This window comes from Apium graveolens, chromosome 10, assembly GCF_009905375.1.
Source record: "Apium graveolens cultivar Ventura chromosome 10, ASM990537v1, whole genome shotgun sequence".
Lineage (NCBI taxonomy): Eukaryota > Viridiplantae > Streptophyta > Magnoliopsida > Apiales > Apiaceae > Apium > Apium graveolens.
The window spans coordinates 220,265,948-220,284,114 of NC_133656.1; the positions used below are offsets into that span (position 1 = coordinate 220,265,948).

The following is an 18,167-nucleotide window of genomic DNA, read 5'->3' on the forward strand; positions in this document are numbered from 1 at the left end:
AAGTACCGAAATATGATCGCTGTGAATATACATCATATTCATACCCTCAATTTCCAGCAAGACAGTATCTTCATTCCACCTTGTTTTTCACTTCAAGTATCATTAAATAATCTTATTGATATTGACTACATTATAAATACAGCACAAAAACATAAATGATAGTATAATGAAGAGGGGAGGGATACCATTTTTCTATTATAAATAAATTGAACTTTGTTCATATATTAATCATATATCATGCTCTACCTACAAAAAGTCCAACACTATATTTATTATAAGAACCTTATAATGAAAACTAATGGTCGATACATTACTAGAAAAAAAGCATTAATTGTAATTTAAATCTTGAACTATGACGTTTTGTACACATGAACCCTTAAAATTTAAATACATACACATCAACCCCTTACGTAATAAATGTGTACATCGTGATCCTTATATCCGACAAAACACTCTTGAATCGTTAAATATCACATTCTTGAGCTAGGTATTTGGGGTGGAAAATTGTTTTTTCACCCCGAAGTTGCAAGTCCGTATCCCGCCAAACAAAGGAATTAAGCTTTGAAGAGAAAAAACAATTTTCTAGCCATAATACCGTGCCTAAAAATGTGACATTTAACGATTCAGGAGTGTTTGATTGGAGTAAGGGTCAGGATATACACATTTAGTACATTAGGGGTTCAAATGTATGAGTTTTTTCTTTAAGGGTTCATGTGTACACACATCATACTTTAAGGTTCAAGTTATAATTAAGCCAAAAAAAAACTAAGGATGGGACTCATGGTTTTTCTTTTTTACTTGTTGCTAAACCAGATTTCAAAGTGTCAAAATCACCATGATGATGCCAGACCACAAAGACATTGCAAGGTTACAACAGAACTGGAACCCAGTCCAGATAACACTGATTTGCCATCCAGCACAACAATACAGAGCAATATACATTTATTCATCCAACTGGTTGATATAAGTTTTATCGTAAACGGAACTGCAAACGATATTGTGCCATGCATTTATTCATCAAACTGGTTGATATTCCTGTTCACATCTAATTTCAGAGTTATTTATGATAATTGTTTTTATAAAGGCATACTTCAAAAGCATCCTTCCATTGCCATAAATCATAATGAATTTGATCTAATTGGCTCCTTGACAAGGTAGTAATTGTACATTAAAACTCTAAAGCATAAATCAGTTGTGCAGTATCCCCATTAAATCATCATCTCGGAACAGATGGTACCTGAGACAGGAGCTTTAAGTTAGCATGAGAAAAATACAAGGCATACAATGTGTAGGTTTTTCAGAATGTGTCAGACTTGCAGGGAATAATAATGTCTAACTTGGGGAAAGAAAAATGCCCATTGACACACCATATTTGACCATAAGCTCCTTAATAAGCCTACCATTTTCAATTTATCATTACTTTCAAGTTTAAAACATGAATGGAACATTTAGCAAACATCCAACCATACTATCATAGGCATGTACCATCATACAATTACAATTTACAGGCACGTACCATCACTATCACAGGCATGTACAATCATACTATTGCAGGCATGTATAATTACATTATTTTAGCCATGTACAAAATTAACATGTTCCCCGGGATATATAGGTGTGCACTTTACTGGAATAGGTTCAAGCAAAAATTGTTTCAACAGATTCCAGAATATTTCTTTAGAGGAAACAGAGCTCTTTTTTAACATTCATATGCAGACTAAACATATCTTGTTTAGTGGATTATGTCATGGTAAATCAACAACCTAAATCTCATACGTTAATTTTTGCAGAAACAATGAGCAATTCCTTTACGATTTTAGGTTCCCTAGCAATTCATAATTAACGTATGAAATATATTATACAACAAATGGGTGTTATAAAGATATTTGGAATACTCATTTCATAAATTCATAATTAATAATAAATAGAATATTCATTAACAACTAATATCATATTCATTATAAAAAAGTGGTTAACTTCAAAATTAATATTTTTAGAAAAAAGGTTAAAAATTAGTAATGATAGCCTTCAAGTATTTATTATTCATGTAAATTAAAAAAAATAAAATTTAAAATCTATCAAATTATTTATATGTTTGTACATGATTTAAATTTTTTATAATTTTATTGTGACGCCCCCTGAATCCACTTTTTGGTGAACTTAAGTCATCACGGTACCATATTTTATTTACTTGTATTATTATTACAAACTGATACTGATAATAAATTTTATTATGGGTGCAGCTCCACATGTCTCATGATCAAGTTTACACACTGCTTAGTACATATTTTATAAGGAACTTGATACAATCTGAAAGTTCAAACTACAAATTTCACAACATTCTTATTCTACTACTACACAACTTCTACAACTAAACATTGTCGCTCTGAACATGATCTTTTCATTTGCTCCACTTTCATCAAAAGAGCGAGTTGTCATATTCATTTTTCACTCTATTTTGAAATATCAAATTAGCAAGAGTGAAGAGCACATATCTATAATGAATTATTCCAAGTGAGTAACTAGTATAATATATAACTTACGAACTCAAATCTTAACTTAACCATTTATTACGAAAGAAAAATTACGTGGGCACGTCGTCCATGTACACATGCTGAACGAAAAATAGGAAAAAATATATACACAAATATGTTCTTTGAGTTTAAAAATTTCATGTTAAATAACTCTATTTCTATATCATGTATTATTTTTTTGTTCGATATTTCATGTATTCTTTTTTTTTTGTATTATGCATTCTTGTCATCTATTTGGTATATTTTTTTGTTTAATTTAAAGGTTATTTTTTTTATGTTTTATAATGTGATGTGTTTTTTGTTTTCTACTTTCTATACGCTTCTATTCTTGGTCAATGACTTTTCATGTTAATGTATAAGTTGAATATTTATATATTATAAATTTAATTTTTTGTATCCCGTATATTTTTTATTTTATATATACTGCATGTTCTAAATTCATATTTAATTTATATTGTGCTATATATAGTTTTTGGCTATTGCTAATTTTTTTTAACGTGTTCTACATTCTTTTCATAATTGTTTTGCATAAATTTCTGAATCACTAGATACAAAATTAAAGTAGTTAAATAATTTAAAATTACTAACATGACAAATGTATATTTTTTAAATAGCACACAATGTTATAAACAACACATATAAAATATATTCATTTTTAAATTCAAATCCTTTAAGATGCATCCATTTTCGTGTTCATATTCTTTTGTGTTTATCATTTTTATATTTATAAATCCAATTAGTTGTGACATATTCGTTGATAAATAATTGTTCAAGCAACATTCTACGTGAATTAAACAATTTACTTGTTTTTAACAAAAAGCATATACGATTTGACATTTTAAATACATAAATTATTTCATAAAAAACCAAAGATTTTATGGACTCACAAAAAACACAAAAATAAAAAAAAACATTAATATAAAACATTAAAAGTATAGAACATAATAAAAATAAGATCATAAATGAGTAGAAAAAACAAAATTTTAAACTTAAAACAAAATTTAAACATAAAATAGAGAACATAAAAATTATATGAAACACAAAAATAAAAAAGAAACGTTTATTGAAAAACTTAGATTTGATATTGCGGGCCATGCGTATAGCCACAACAGCTTCAATTTCAACCGTATATCATAGGGGGCCACATGTATAGCCACGACAGTTTTAATCTCAACCGTAATATATCGTAATATATCATAGGGGTGCACGCAGGTACACAAAAGAAGTAAATTGGCTTTGTTATTGTACGAATGAGGTTTAATTGCTCATTTACATAAAAATAAGTTCTTCAAAAAGTCTAGCCCTATATTTATTAAAACATAATATATATATATATACATAATAAAGGAACACCTGACGGGGAGCCTGATATTTTTATTAGTATCATTCTACTTTTCATTTTTGAAATAAAATCAAATAAATATTCTCATAAGTGAGATATGTAATCAAAATAATAATGGGCCCGTTTGGCTCCTTACTAACTTATAGGCTCATTACTTATAAAAGGCTTATCCCTTATAAGACGAGAGTTTGTCGATTTAACTTATAAGTTGAATTTACGATTTAAAAGTTGATAAGTTGAATGTTAGTGCCGACGTATTTTTTCTGAACTTATTTTGATATTTGGATTTTATAATAACTTTAGTTTTAAAATAAGTTTTTAAATGTTTATCTAATTTAAAATTCATGAATTAAGATAATAATATTTAAAATATATTTATTTTATTTCATTTAAGTAAAAAAATCTGATTTATAAGTAAAATTATTCAAACACTTGTATAATTTATAAGTATTCATCTACTTATCACTTTTAAATCACTTATTCATTTTATTTTTAAGATTTCCCAAACGGGCACAATATACACTGTACTACTTACATAATATAAATATCTTCTATATATAATAAGAGAACAAGGGGATAATATATTCATCTACTTATCACTTTTACATCACTTATTCATTTTATTTTACAATTTCCCAAACGGGCACAATATAGGGTTACACTGTACTACTTACATAATATAAATATGTTCTATATATAATAAGAGAACAATGGGATAATATTCGTGAGATTAAAAAATCTCATTGACAAGACTAAACTACCCCTGTTTTTAATATTTATATTAAATATGTGGTTTGTGAGAATCAAACTCGAGATATTTCATTCACCTATACAACCTTATACCACTACAACATATTGTCACATGTGTTTTTTATTATACACATAATATGTAAGTGTGCTAAATGAATATTTTATTTAACTTTAAAGATAGTTACTTGAATTCCGCAAAAAAAAAGAAAAGTTACTTAAATATTTAATTTTAAAAAATTGAATTCCAAATATAAAGTTAGGCATAGTCCATAAATGGATTATTATCTAATTTATTAATCATTTTGTAGTTTGAAAATATATCTCATATATTTTTAACATATTTTTTATTATAAAAAGTAATTAAAATGTACAGATATAATTTTTTTAAAAATATTGAAAATAGAATAGCTTATATATAAATAATCTATATTGGTATTGCATATTTAGATAAGTTCGAATTATAATGAGTCAATGCATTTTAATTTATTTCGAATTTGAAATCAGAATTTGGCCCATTTTTCAAAAAATACTCGAAATTTGACTACATGACCCGGGCGAAAAATATCGTCACATACTACGATTAGTAAATTTAAATTACAAGGTCGGCAAGAATATTTTACCAATAATGTGAATTTTTTTAATATTTTATGTTAATATAAATTAATGTGTTTGAGGTCTTTATAGGATCAAGTCAATTGATTATTTATATTAAAATTACTAACTTCACTGGTAACACATTATTATTTTTGAGATTTGTCCCGATTTTAAGAATATTCGAAATTTGATATGAGATCTCACGAGATTTGATAAAAATACGATGATATAGTAAATCGATTTATGTTTCATTTTTCACTTCAAAAAAACTATTTTTTTAACAAGAATTCTTTTAGATAAGCAATATTCATTGATCAAGATAATATTGTACAATATTTTGAATTATTTTAATATTTTGAATTATTCAAATAAAAGTTATATATATACTATATTGTGACATTTGATTCAATGCATTTTATATTATTTCAATAATTTGAAGGAATTAATCAGTTCAACTGATATTTATAGAAATTTATCGAATTAAAAAAAATTTAATATTAGGAGAATAGTTTACAATGTTATCAAATTATTATATGAAGAAATATAAGAGTTGTAATGAAAGAAACTTAAAAACGGTTTAAATAACGATATAATAATAATTTTTCCTTCAAATTCTTGAAAAAAATCATGAATAATAATAATAATTCTTAAAAATATATAATTTATTTTTATGTTACAACCATGATTGATACTCGGTTTCGTAAAAAATAGATATGAATTGTTTGTCGGTGATAATGTGAATACCATGTATAAATTATAACAATTTATTTATTACATAATTTTAATTTTTGAATAATTATAAATGCATGTTATTTAAGTAATTAATTGTCTCACTAGATGTTAATAATGATTATACATGTACATAAATCATATATTTAGCATATAAATAATTGAAACCATCATAATTTACTAAGAAATGTAACATACAATAATTTACATGCTAACACACACATACAAATAACTTAATCTTACTTTGTTAACAATAGTGTAAATAAAAAACTAACATTTTCCCATACATACATATGTTGAATTTCAAAAACTAATATTTTTCATTAAAATCAACTTTAATATTAACATTAATGTAAATTTTACATTATTGTATATTATGATTGCAAGTCATTCTCACTTCAGTTATGCATATTTTATCTTTTTAAATTGAGTAAATTAATTGTAGGTTAGTAGTGAACTCAAGAATAATATAGAACAGTACATATTATTTATTTAAATAAAATTCAATATTTTTGGTCAACTCTGTATTCAACATATTTGTTAATTTTTAGCTTTTTATTTGTAAACATACTAACAACATTCAACAGATTAAGTTTAATAGTTACGTTTTAAACGTACACTGGCTACCCTGTTTATATTCATTTATCAAATAAAAATTATACAACACAAACAAGAATATATATATATATATATATTTGCTTAATGAGCTATATTTGAAACGTTGTGTAATTTAGTAATGTCTTGTATGAAAATAATACACATTGATAAACAATCTGTTTGTATTTAATATACATTAAACATTGTACAACATTTACAAATAAGAAAACAACTAAAAGCAACTCCGGCAACCTCCTTGCATTTTCACTACAAATAATATAAATAAATGAGCTCCTAATTATTTAGAAGTCAAAATCAAACAATTTCTCCAACAATTCTCCTTAAACTCGCTCTCTATTTATCTTTTTACTCATTAAATTCATTTATGTTAAATAGACGGGTAAGAAAAATATAATATAATAATAGTTTTGGAGGGGGTATTCACTCCTAAAAGTGAGGAAGCATTCGAAACTTCTAATGTTATAGAGGGGGACATGGAGCTTGTTGGAGAGAAATTTTATCTCCATTTTCTTCAAAATTTGACTTAAGAACCTATATAAGGATAGTGTTGGAGTTGTTCTAAAAACATTATAATTGCATGATGTATAAAAAAACTCTAGAAAATTACCCGTGTCTCGCACGAGTTATTATGCTAGTTATTGTTATAATTGGGCATCGCACAGTGCCTAACTATTTAGAATACTAACAATTGGGCTGCCCAACTAAAGGAATACAACTTGAATATCGGTTTCAAGTTTGGGTCGAACTCGAACCCAACTTTGAAACTAAATGTGCAGTCTTCATCGGTTCATCCTACTTTTACCACATAGATCCACTTCCTCTTCCTATTTTTTTTTACTTCCCAAGAAATATGTAGCTTAGAGGACGTCATGTCCTCACAAGCTGAATGGAATAAAAGAAATGAAAATATGACTGCATTTAAAACACAAATATACTTACTCTTTGTCATCGAGTTTTTCTTCAGTTCCTCCATATTCAGTCCTCCATATCCAGGCAATAGAACAGTGTGTCCCTCCTTCACACTAACGGGGATCAGTTTTCCCGCTCTGTCATGATGCCCAGGACCCACAGCAACAACTTTTCCTGAGTTTAGCTGCATCATCCACAAGAAAGGAATATAGTATACAAAAACAAATTTCAATACATATCTTAACATCTGCACTTTGAAAAAAGCATGATATAATACGATGGAAAAATCGATTAAAAGGTAGACCAAGGTGAGCAAATACAAAGTACGATGGATTTTGGAAGAAAGTCACCAATTTGCAGTAGAAAATAGAGTTTATTAATCACTAACACGCATAAACCACAATAAAGGAATTTATATCCTGACCATTTTAGTATGTAAATTGTATTAATTAATCCTTGCTCCAGCAAAAATCATCGGGTAACAAGCTTAAGGATATAACAGAGGAATACACAGCAGAAGACAAATGTGCTGCAATCCAAACACATATTAATGTAATTCGTAGATGATGACGAAGAAGAGGGACATGAGGCTCCACTGAAAGTTGATAAAACAAGAATAACAACCATGGTGACAGCTTTGGAAATTTTAAAAAAAAGGGAGGGCAAGAAAGCAAAAGATTTACCAAGGAGGGAACATAAAGAGATGTCAAAAGATGAACATGTACAAAACGGAGTCATCGTTAGTGCCAAATAAACTGAGCATCCCAAATATTCTGTCTGGACTGATATCAGTCCATCAAGTTTTTAACACAACAGTCCTTCACAAAGACAACGCCCATTCACAACTTCCAAACTCTTTGACAATTCACGGACACAGACACACATGATGCTACAACTAGTAAATAGCTAAAATTCTCCAATGATTCTGAAAAAAACAAGTAAAAAGAAAGAGCTCAAGCCTCAAGGAGAAAATAATTTTGGCGAAAAGTGGCCACAGTAATTATATTTCTATTATCAAAGAGTTGAATTAGAGCATTCTATTTGAATAAGACACTGATTACATGCTAAGTTGTAGGTAATCACGTTCAGGCCATTTTGAACAGAGCATTTTAGTGTACACACTGATTACATGCTTGTAAGAGATACATTCTATTTGATCTAGGGTGTACATCTACATTAATGGCCCAAAAAATAAAATAAAAATCCCTAATCGATCATTATGACTATTGTGTTCAGGCAAAACACAAGACACATGATTAATCAACAGACAACAACAAACCATACTAAAAATCAGAAAAGGATTTTAAATTAATGATAAGCAAACTAAGCACTCAATTATACAACTACCCAGAAACCTGAATAAATAAATAAATAAAACTTTTAATTCATGATACAAGATTTTTTTTTTTTAAAGAACTAGAAGTTACATAAACCTTAGAAGTGGTCCCCGGGAGTAAAATACCAGCGGTGGTCTTTGATGGTGGTAGAAATTCTCGACTAATACCCTGTTTAGGCATGGAATTAGACGCATGCCAAAGGTAATGAATTAGTGATGGGGTTTATAACAAGTAGGGGGGTTATACGGAGCCTCGAGAAGTACAACGATGTATATAATAAAATATCATCTCCCTGTTATTTAAGATAATTTTGTTCTACGTCAATTCCTGTAATATGTATATCTTATATTTGTGTCTTGCTATAATAATAATAATATATTTGAATTAAAATGAGGAGGAAAAATAAATGATAAAAGAAGAGAGATGTGGGAAAATAAATGATAAAAGGAGAGAGATGTATAAAATGAATGGAAATAATTTTTTAATTGAAATAAATGAGATAGTACATATTTGATGGTGCCTTCAAAATGAAACACATGATAAATGTTCTAGTATTTTAAGATACTAGGAGAAAATTGTTTGAACACTCTTTTTGTCCAACATTTACGGAAAAAAAATTGGTTTTAACTAACGTTGGCTTTTTAACACCAATGCAGTGTATGGTTGTGATTACAGAATTTGTTTAAAAAATAAGAAAATTAAAAAATTATAATTTTATCATTAAAAATAATTATGTACTCAGTATAACTTTCTTAATTGTGTGTTTAGGTATATTTTTAGTTAAATTTAAAATACAAATGATTAAAATAAAAAAAAATAAAAACTTAAAACGGTTAACATAATAAAAATATGACTATCGAAATACGTACAAAATATTTCACTTGTATCAAATTTTAAAAGTAATAATTTTTATGAAAAAAATACCGAATATCAAATTTAACGATTTCAAAGAATTTTTTTTGATAAATATTTGTATTAGATACTTATACAATAAATGGGTGTTTAAAAAATATTTGTAATACTTAATTTATAAATTCATAATTGATAATCATTAACAACTAATATCATATTCATTATAAAATAAGTGGTTAACTTAAAAATTAATATTTTTAGATAAAAAGTTAAAAATAACTAATGATAGCCTTCCGATATATTTTATTCATATAAAATTTAAAAAAAATCATATCAATTTATTTATATATTTGTACATGATATAAAAATTTTATAATTTTACTATGACGCCCCCGAATTCACTTTTTCATGAACTTAAGTCGTCACAGTACTATGTTTCATATACTTGTATTATTATTAAAAACTAATACTAATAATAAATAAGTTTTATTAAGGGTGCAGCTCCACATGTCTCATGGTCAAATTTACACAGTGCTTAGTACATATTTAAAGGTACTTGATACAATCTGGAAGTTCAACTACAAATTTCACAACATTCTTATCATGCTACTACAACAGACAACTTTTACAACTAAATATTGTCGCTCGTAACATGATTATTTCATTTGCTCTACCTTGACTAATAGAGCAAGTAGTTATCTTCATTCTGTTGTAAATCTCACTAACAAATATAACAACATAGAGGAAATTATATAAAAAATTTAGCAAGTTCAGGTCAAGACCACAGTTAACAAAACAAAACAAAAGATGCATGTAAACAAAATCAGTAACTGAAATAACGAAGAGAAAAACGAAGATGTACCCGAAACCATAACTTTCAACAGTGACTAAAAATAATGGTTGTGCATAGATACAGAACGCCAAGAAAAGAAGATCATAGCTGAGTCACCAGGCCTTGCTCGAAGCCCTGGCTGCTCTTAAAGAGAATATTGCCCCCTACCTGTTGCGTTTGGGATGCGTGCAATATCTCCACCAGGATAAAACAGCTCGGAGTTTGTGTTAACAGCATCAACAAAACTGTTATGCCCAAAAATTAATAAAAACAATATTCAGACTGAGAATGAGAAAATAGTCAAAATTAAGATATGAATGCCTGAAATCAGGGAGAAGATAAATGAGGTTTCCTTCTTTAGAGAGGAAAAGGCGCGCCCTATTGACAGGGGTAGGCGCGTCCTCTAGATATGAGATTAAGAATATGCAGAAGATGAAGGTGCGCCCCTAGCATAGTAGGAAGGCGCGCCCAATTACTAAGAAAATGATGAAGAATTCCCTGATTAAATCCTTATTTATGATGAGCCTTAGGGCGCGCCCTAAGTGAGAGATATGGCTTGGATGAGACTTCGACAGGATTATTTGGATGGGTTCTGTGGAAGATTCAAGGAAGATGGAGATTATTATTACTAACTTATTTGATGCAGGTACTCTATTGAAGAACACCTTCTTGTAGCACATCTACAGGAAAGGCGGTGTCCGTGGTCAGAGACCTCCAGGGGTATGCCTGGACTGAAGGCCTCCTCCTGTAGTCAATGGGTGTCCTTATTGGGGATGTGGGGTGAAATCTGGTGTGTGCTTTGGGAGCTCTGTTTTCTGTAGTCAACGGGTGTCCTCGTTGGGAGACTTCGGAGTATCCTGCACTTTACACCCAAAAGCTTGGGATCACTTGTCCTGCAATCTGGTAGGGGCTCATTATCGGGCGACAAGGATGCGTCCAACATTTGGGGTGAACCACGGCTATACCTGCGTACGCGGACCAGAGAAACAGCTGGTAGCGGAGGGTTATCCTTGGCCAGGGAGATGCCTTATCCGTGAAGTCTCGAAGCCGCGGACGAGCCTTGGGCCTTTGTGGTTGGGCCTCATCGGCGGATATTCCTAAAGCTAGTAGAAGACGGTTTCTAGTGGGTTTCCTACTGGGCCTCGGGATAAGAAATCTAAGCCCATTAGGTTTCTTGTTTACCAAGAACTACGTGGGCTTGATCCCCTATAAATAGGGGTACGTAGGCAAATTGTAAAGGGTCAGAAGCGAGAGCGCAAAGTAGCCACCACTTACCCTAAGCAATCTCAGCCCCCAATAACCACCACCAAAACACTGTTCATCTTTTGCGACGAATACTGTTCATCGGATCCACCGGTTACTGTTCACGTTTTCGACAAAGAGCCGCCTTCACATATCTTGTTTCCGGCTACAAACTCAAACTTTGTTGCTGCCAAATTCCTCCGTCAACAAATTGGCGCTAGAAGGAGGGGCTAATCAAGATCTGCATCTAGGAGGAAGGATGGCTCAATATCGTGATGGAAGTTTTTATGATGGAAGTTCTGAGGAAGATTCTGATCACGGCTATGAAGATGAACCCTACATTCCGCCAATGACTGATCGTCCCACTCTGGACATTGGGGGACAGCCGCCTGTGCTCATCAGCAACGCTGACTTGTTGGAACAACTGTATCGCATGGGCGATGCTTTGAATGGCTTCGATTCAAGGTTGAGCACCGTGGAGCGACGCAAGACCAGGAGGGGCCTTCGCCGCAGCCGTGTAACTCATGCACCTGGAAAAGCACCTATGACTGATAGGGATGCCTCAGCCGGCCACGGTCGCACCGGAGGAGGGCGTGTGCCGATAACCCCGCGGCGCCTGGACTATTCCAATGACACGTCCCCAATCATCGAGCTAGTGGAGGAAGATGCCGATGGTCGGGAAATCCTGCGGGCGGATAACCAGGGAGCCACCCATCCGCACCAGTCTAGACGTAGTCTTGAAGAACGCCGACAGGCGGAGTCGATTCCGGAGAATCAGCAACGGGACTTCGCGGCTTTGAAAGATCACTTGGGGATTCGATTGGGCGATGATGATTTAAGAATGTTGTTGCTTGAATGGCAAAAAGAAGCTGATCGTGGAGATGTGACGCCCCATGATACAACGCGTGTGCCCCTGAATTCCCTGGATCGATATGGTCGTGGGTATGGAAGCGATCGTTGGAGAAGGCCTCAATGGAGGGGAAGGGGTGGAGGCCGAGGTAGGTACTTAGATGGATACCGTCGTGACAATTACCGCGACCACATTGATTCCCGCTGGCATAATCGAGCAGACAACAATAACTATGCAGAACATGATGATCACAGAGGTGTGGAAAACTATGATCGTGGGACGGCTCGAGGCCGCGGTCTGGGTTAAGGAGAAAATCAGGGGGGAGATCAAGGTCGGAACCCCGAAGTAATTGTGATACCCAAAGACGCCCAGAACACGAACCAGTAGCAAGCCCCTCCAGGGGGAAACCAAGTAGAGGTACCTCCGCTGCAACCCCAAGGACCCCAGCCTCAAATGCAGACTATTTCGGGTGTGGGGACTTTCAATGTGGGAGATATAAAAAGGCTGCTTAGCCATCTGGAAGGCAGAGTGATGACCACAGCTTAAATCCCTTCCCCGTTCTCAGTGGCGGTGAGAGAGGCACAGTTGCCGGCCGGGTATCGCAACACTACTAGCAATCTCCGTTTCCACGAAAACTCAGATCTTGTGGAATTCCTGGGTCGTTTTAATATATAGATGGATGTATACCAAGTCCCAGACTTGGCTCGATACCGTCTCTTGGCGGCAACCTTTAGAGAAAGCGCCCAACAGTGGTTTCAAAAGCTCGGGCCAGGAGTGATCACTTCCTGGGATCAGATGAAAACTCTGTTCTTGACTAAGTTCCAAGCCGCGGTAAGATATGCGCCCTCTGTCACAACCCTTGTCAATGTCAGGCAAAGGGAAAATGAAAGCTTGACATCGTACTTCAAAAGGTTCAACGTTGAATCTACCAACGTGAGGGGGGCATCAGACGAAGCCCTGAAAAGTTTTTTGATCGCAGGATTAAGGGTTGGCTCGGATTTTTGGAAGCATTTACAAGGGAAGGACCCGGCTACTCTAGCAGATGTCTTTGCTTTGGCAGAATCGTTTAAAGCCATAGAACAATCTCTGGCAGATGTACAACCGACTTCGCAGGCAAGTCAGAGAAACAAAGCAAGAAAGAGAGATAGGTCTCCAAGCCCAAGGTACAAAAGGGGCAGTCGGAGCCCAGACCGGGTGAATACCGCGAACACGATGAGGGGATGGAGTCCTCCCTCAAACTATGACTACAGAACAAGCCGGTACACACCTTTGGTCGCATCTATCGAGCATATCTTTGAGGTAAATAAAAATAGAGGGCTATTTAGAAAACCTGAAGCTTTATCATCATGGCAAAGCAAAGACAAGAAAAAGTATTGTGAATGCCATGAATCATCTGGACATAACACGCATGAGTGTCGACATTTAAAAGATGAGATCGAAGCACTTATCAAAGAAGGATACCTTGGTGAATGGGTGGTCAAGGAAGTAAGGAAACACAAGGATGACAGAGCAAAGGAAGAAGAAAGGCGAGCCTCGCGGGGGTCGAACAATGATACTCTGGAGGAAAATAAATTCGTCAGGGATGGCAGCATCCGAACAATCTACGGGGAAGATCCCGGGATGGAATGCAGTAACCGATCCTTGACAAGATATGCTAGGGAAGCTCGGTTCAGGCCTCTCACGGACATTCATAGGGTGGAAACTCGACCGCCCAAAGTATTTAAGGGCAAGTCCATGGATATTACCTTCAGAGAAGCAGATGCCCGATGGGTGCATCACCCCCACAATGATGCGCTGGTTATTTCCATCCAAATCGGAACCAAAAACGTCCATAGGGCCTTCGTGGATAATGGAAGCTCGGCAAATATCCTCTACTACAACACCTTTAAGAAGATGGGGCTACCTGATCAGGATATGTCGGGGGAAGATTCATGGGTCTATGGCTTTTCCGGCACGGGAGTTAGAGTCATGGGATTGATTCGGCTGCCATGTACTTTGGGGAAAGCCCGTTGTCGGTAACAAAGATGCTCCATTTTAAGGTCCTGAATCAGGAATTATCCCACAACGTGTTGTTGGGACGACCTTTTCTGTGGGAAATGAGGGTTATTACTTCAATCCACCACATGACCATCAAATTTCCAATGCCAAATGGGGTGGGGAGTATAAAGGGCTCTCAGTATGACTCTCGGGAGTGCTATAGGAAGGCTATGAGAGGCTTTAGAAAAGACTCCCACGCCGAAGATACATCAGACGATGATCAAGAAAAGAGCATTGAGCAACCGATCGAGGAAATCCGAGTCCATTATTATGTCGAGCAAGAAGATGAGGATCCCTCTGGGATTCCCCCAACAACGTTGTTCTTGGAAGACACAATCAGAATCGAGATGTTGGAAGAAGAGGAAGCCTCCAACACCATAGTCCAAGAAGATTTCAATGGGGAACAGTTAGAAGGAAGATTCGACGTCTTGCGAAACCTCGAACAGGATAAACATGAGGTATATGCCCTTCTTCCTGAAGGAGCGCCCTTGCCCGCGAAACATATCAAGGAAGTTGATGCCCCTGCGATACAAGGCGCGCCTTCTAAAAAAGTCGACGCTCCTCCTAAAGGGGATGCACCTTCTCTACAGGATAATGAAATCCATGATTCGCCCGACGTGGATCCCCGGATACCAATGCCAACGGAGAAGATGGGGCCAGCAGAAGATACAATTAAAATCCCTGTCGACGAAAAAGGTCCAAGTAAAGTTTTAAGAATAGGATCTCAGTTGGCACCAAGGTTGAAGGAGGGTCTTTCGATATTTCTCTTGACGAACCTTGACGTATTTGCATGGAACAATTCTGATATGGTTGGAATCGATCCAGAGGTAATGTGCCATCGTTTGAATATCGATCCCAAGCATAAAGGGGTTCGACAAAAGCGCAGGGCCGTAAGCGGAGAGAGAGCTATAACCTTAGCAGAGGAAGTAGATAGGCTCCTGGACGTCAGACTAATTCAAGAATCATTCTACCCAGAGTGGCTAGCAAACCCGATGTTGGTAAAAAAGCCCAACGGTAAATGGAGAACATGTGTGGATTTCACCGATCTGAATAAAGCGTGTCCAAAGTATAGTTTTCCCTTGCCAAGAATTGATCAGTTGGTCGACGCCACGGCAGGACATGCCTTGCTTAGCTTCATGGACGCATACTCCGGGTATAATCAAATTCCCATGTATGGGCCCGACCAAGAACACACCTCTTTTATTACTGATAGGGGACTCTATTGCTATATTGGAATGCCATTTGGTCTGATCAACTCTGGTGCCACTTATCAAAGATTGGTAAATAAAATGTTCAAGAAGCAGATTGGAAAGACGATAGAAGTGTATGTGGATGATATGCTCGTAAAGTCTAAGAAGGCAGAAGATCACATCGCCGACTTAACTGAGATGTTCCATATTCTGAGAAATATAAGATGAAGCTAAACCCTTAGAAGTGTGTATTCGGTGTGAAATCAGGGAAATTCTTGGGATTCATGGTCAACCACTGGGGAATTGAGGCCAACCCAGCAAAAATCAAGGCTCTGTTGGACATGAAATCTCCCATCAGCGTCAAACAAGTACAGAGCCTGACAGGAAGGATTGCGGACTTAAATCGATTTGTCTCAAAGTCATCAGATAGGTGCAAGGAATTCTTCAAGGCAATCAAAGGATGGGGGGAGGATTTTGTGTGGACCCATGAGTGTGAAGAGGCTTTTCTGAAAATCAAAGAGCAGTTGGAAAATCCTCCAATGTTGTCCAAGCCGAAAGACGGAGAAACATTGATTCTTTACTTGGCAGTATCTGAATACTCTGTCAGCGCGGTGTTGGTGAAGGAAGAAGCAAGCCACCAGTGGCCCGTGTACTATGCGGCACGAAAGTTAAGACCATACTTTCAGGCTTACCGAATAGAAGTTCGCACCGCTTATCCGCTTCGGCATATTCTACACAAATCCAAATCGTCAGGGAGAATGTTAAAATGGGCGGTAGAGCTAGGACAATTCGTTTTGGAGTATTGTCCTCGCACGGCAATCAAGGGACAAGCACTGGCTGACTTTATACTTGAGTTTGAGTCTGAAGTTGATGACAAGGCCATAGTGTTGGCGGAACCTTCCTCGCAAGGAAATTCTCATGATGGTAAAAGGGAGGAACTCCCACACCCTTGGTGGATATTACATATTGATGGGGTCGTGAACAACAGTGGATCAGGTGCCGGGATTGTCTTGGTCACTCCAGAGGGGCACCGTTTGATGAGTGCTATCCATTTCAAGTTTTATGTCACTAACAATGATGCTGAGTATGAAGCTTTGATCAACGGTCTGAAATTAGCTCTGAAGGTGGGGGCCATGAATCTGATAGTTCGGAGTGACTCCGAATTAGTTGTGAACCAGGTCAACGGAGGTTTCCAGGCCTGGGGACCGCATACGGAGTTATATATGAGATGTGCGCAACGCTTATTGGAGAAATTTGAAAATGCCAGGCTAGAAAGCGTTCCATGAGAAGAAAATAGTAATGTGGATGCTTTGGCCAAGATGGGGTCACAGATGGACAGCGTCCAACTTGGACAAATCCCTTTGGGAATCCAGGAAATCCCGAGTATTCCAGAGGTAGAGGTATTTCAGACGCAAGAAATCCCGCGAGAAAGCTGGATGACCCCTATTCATAACTATATTCAGACATGAGCTATACCGGAAGACAAACTACAGGCTCGACGCCTTCGGTACCAGGCTGCAAAGTATGTTGAATATGACTGGATATTATACAAGAGAGGATTTAACCAGCCATTGTTACGTTGTGTGCATATAGAAGAGGGAAATTATATTCTCAGAGAGGTGCACGAAGGGATTTGTGGCAATCACTCGGGGGGTGGTTCGTTGGCATTAAAAGTACTCAGACAAGGATACTACTGGCCAACTATGAGAGAAGATGCCTTCAATTTTGTCCGGGCTTGTGATCGTTGCCAGCAATTCGCCAACTATTCCAACGCCCCGGCATCTACCATTACCTCATTGGCAAGTCCTTGGCCTTTTGCCATGTGGGTAATCGATCTTATTGGAGAGTTGCCTAAAGCAAATGGGGGTGTGAAATACGCTGTGGTGGTTGTGGACTACTTTACCAAATGGGCGGAGGCCATGCCACTGGCTACGATCACAACAAAGAAGATAAGGGATTTTGTTTTCAATTCCATAGTATGCAGGTTCGGTATCCCCTACAAACTCATCTCGGATAATGGGAAGCAGTTTGCTAGTAAAGAGTTAAGGAAGCTTTGTGAGGACTTGAATATCAAAAAGGACTTTGCCGCAGTTTATCATCCACAAAGTAATGGTCAGACGGAGGCTATAAAAAATATCATAAAACATACCTTGAAGGCAAAGTTGGAAGAGAAAAAAGGAGATTGGCCAGAGGAGATGCCCATGGTCCTCTGGTCTTACAATACAACTCCCAGATCGACTACAGGAGAAACCCCATTTATGCTGACTTATGGGTATGAAGCCATGGTTCCCGTGGAGGTGGGAGCTGGATCCCTCCGGATAGACGTGTTTGTTGAGGAAGATGCGGAAGTT

At 35.6% G+C, this 18,167-nt stretch overlaps 2 protein-coding genes and 1 pseudogene across 2 annotated transcripts; 2 read left to right on the forward strand and 1 right to left on the reverse strand.

Moving 5' to 3' along the window:
* Positions 1-868: 868 nt before the first annotated feature.
* Positions 869-9,111, reverse strand: LOC141693014 (10 kDa chaperonin-like; annotated as a pseudogene).
* A 4,153-nt stretch (positions 9,112-13,264) lies between these two features.
* On the forward strand, positions 13,265-14,608 carry LOC141691850 (uncharacterized). Its single transcript, XM_074496602.1, has one exon. The coding sequence runs from the start codon at positions 13,265-13,267 to the stop codon at positions 14,606-14,608; it is 1,344 nt and encodes a 447-aa protein (XP_074352703.1).
* A 1,492-nt stretch (positions 14,609-16,100) lies between these two features.
* On the forward strand, positions 16,101-17,102 carry LOC141691851 (uncharacterized). Its single transcript, XM_074496603.1, has one exon. The coding sequence runs from the start codon at positions 16,101-16,103 to the stop codon at positions 17,100-17,102; it is 1,002 nt and encodes a 333-aa protein (XP_074352704.1).
* Positions 17,103-18,167: the final 1,065 nt, after the last annotated feature.

Coding starts and splice junctions, on each gene's coding strand:
- LOC141691850 (XM_074496602.1), top strand. CDS start 13,265: ATGGATGTATACCAAGTCCCAGACTTGGCTCGATACCGTCTCTTGGCG.
- LOC141691851 (XM_074496603.1), top strand. CDS start 16,101: ATGGTCAACCACTGGGGAATTGAGGCCAACCCAGCAAAAATCAAGGCT.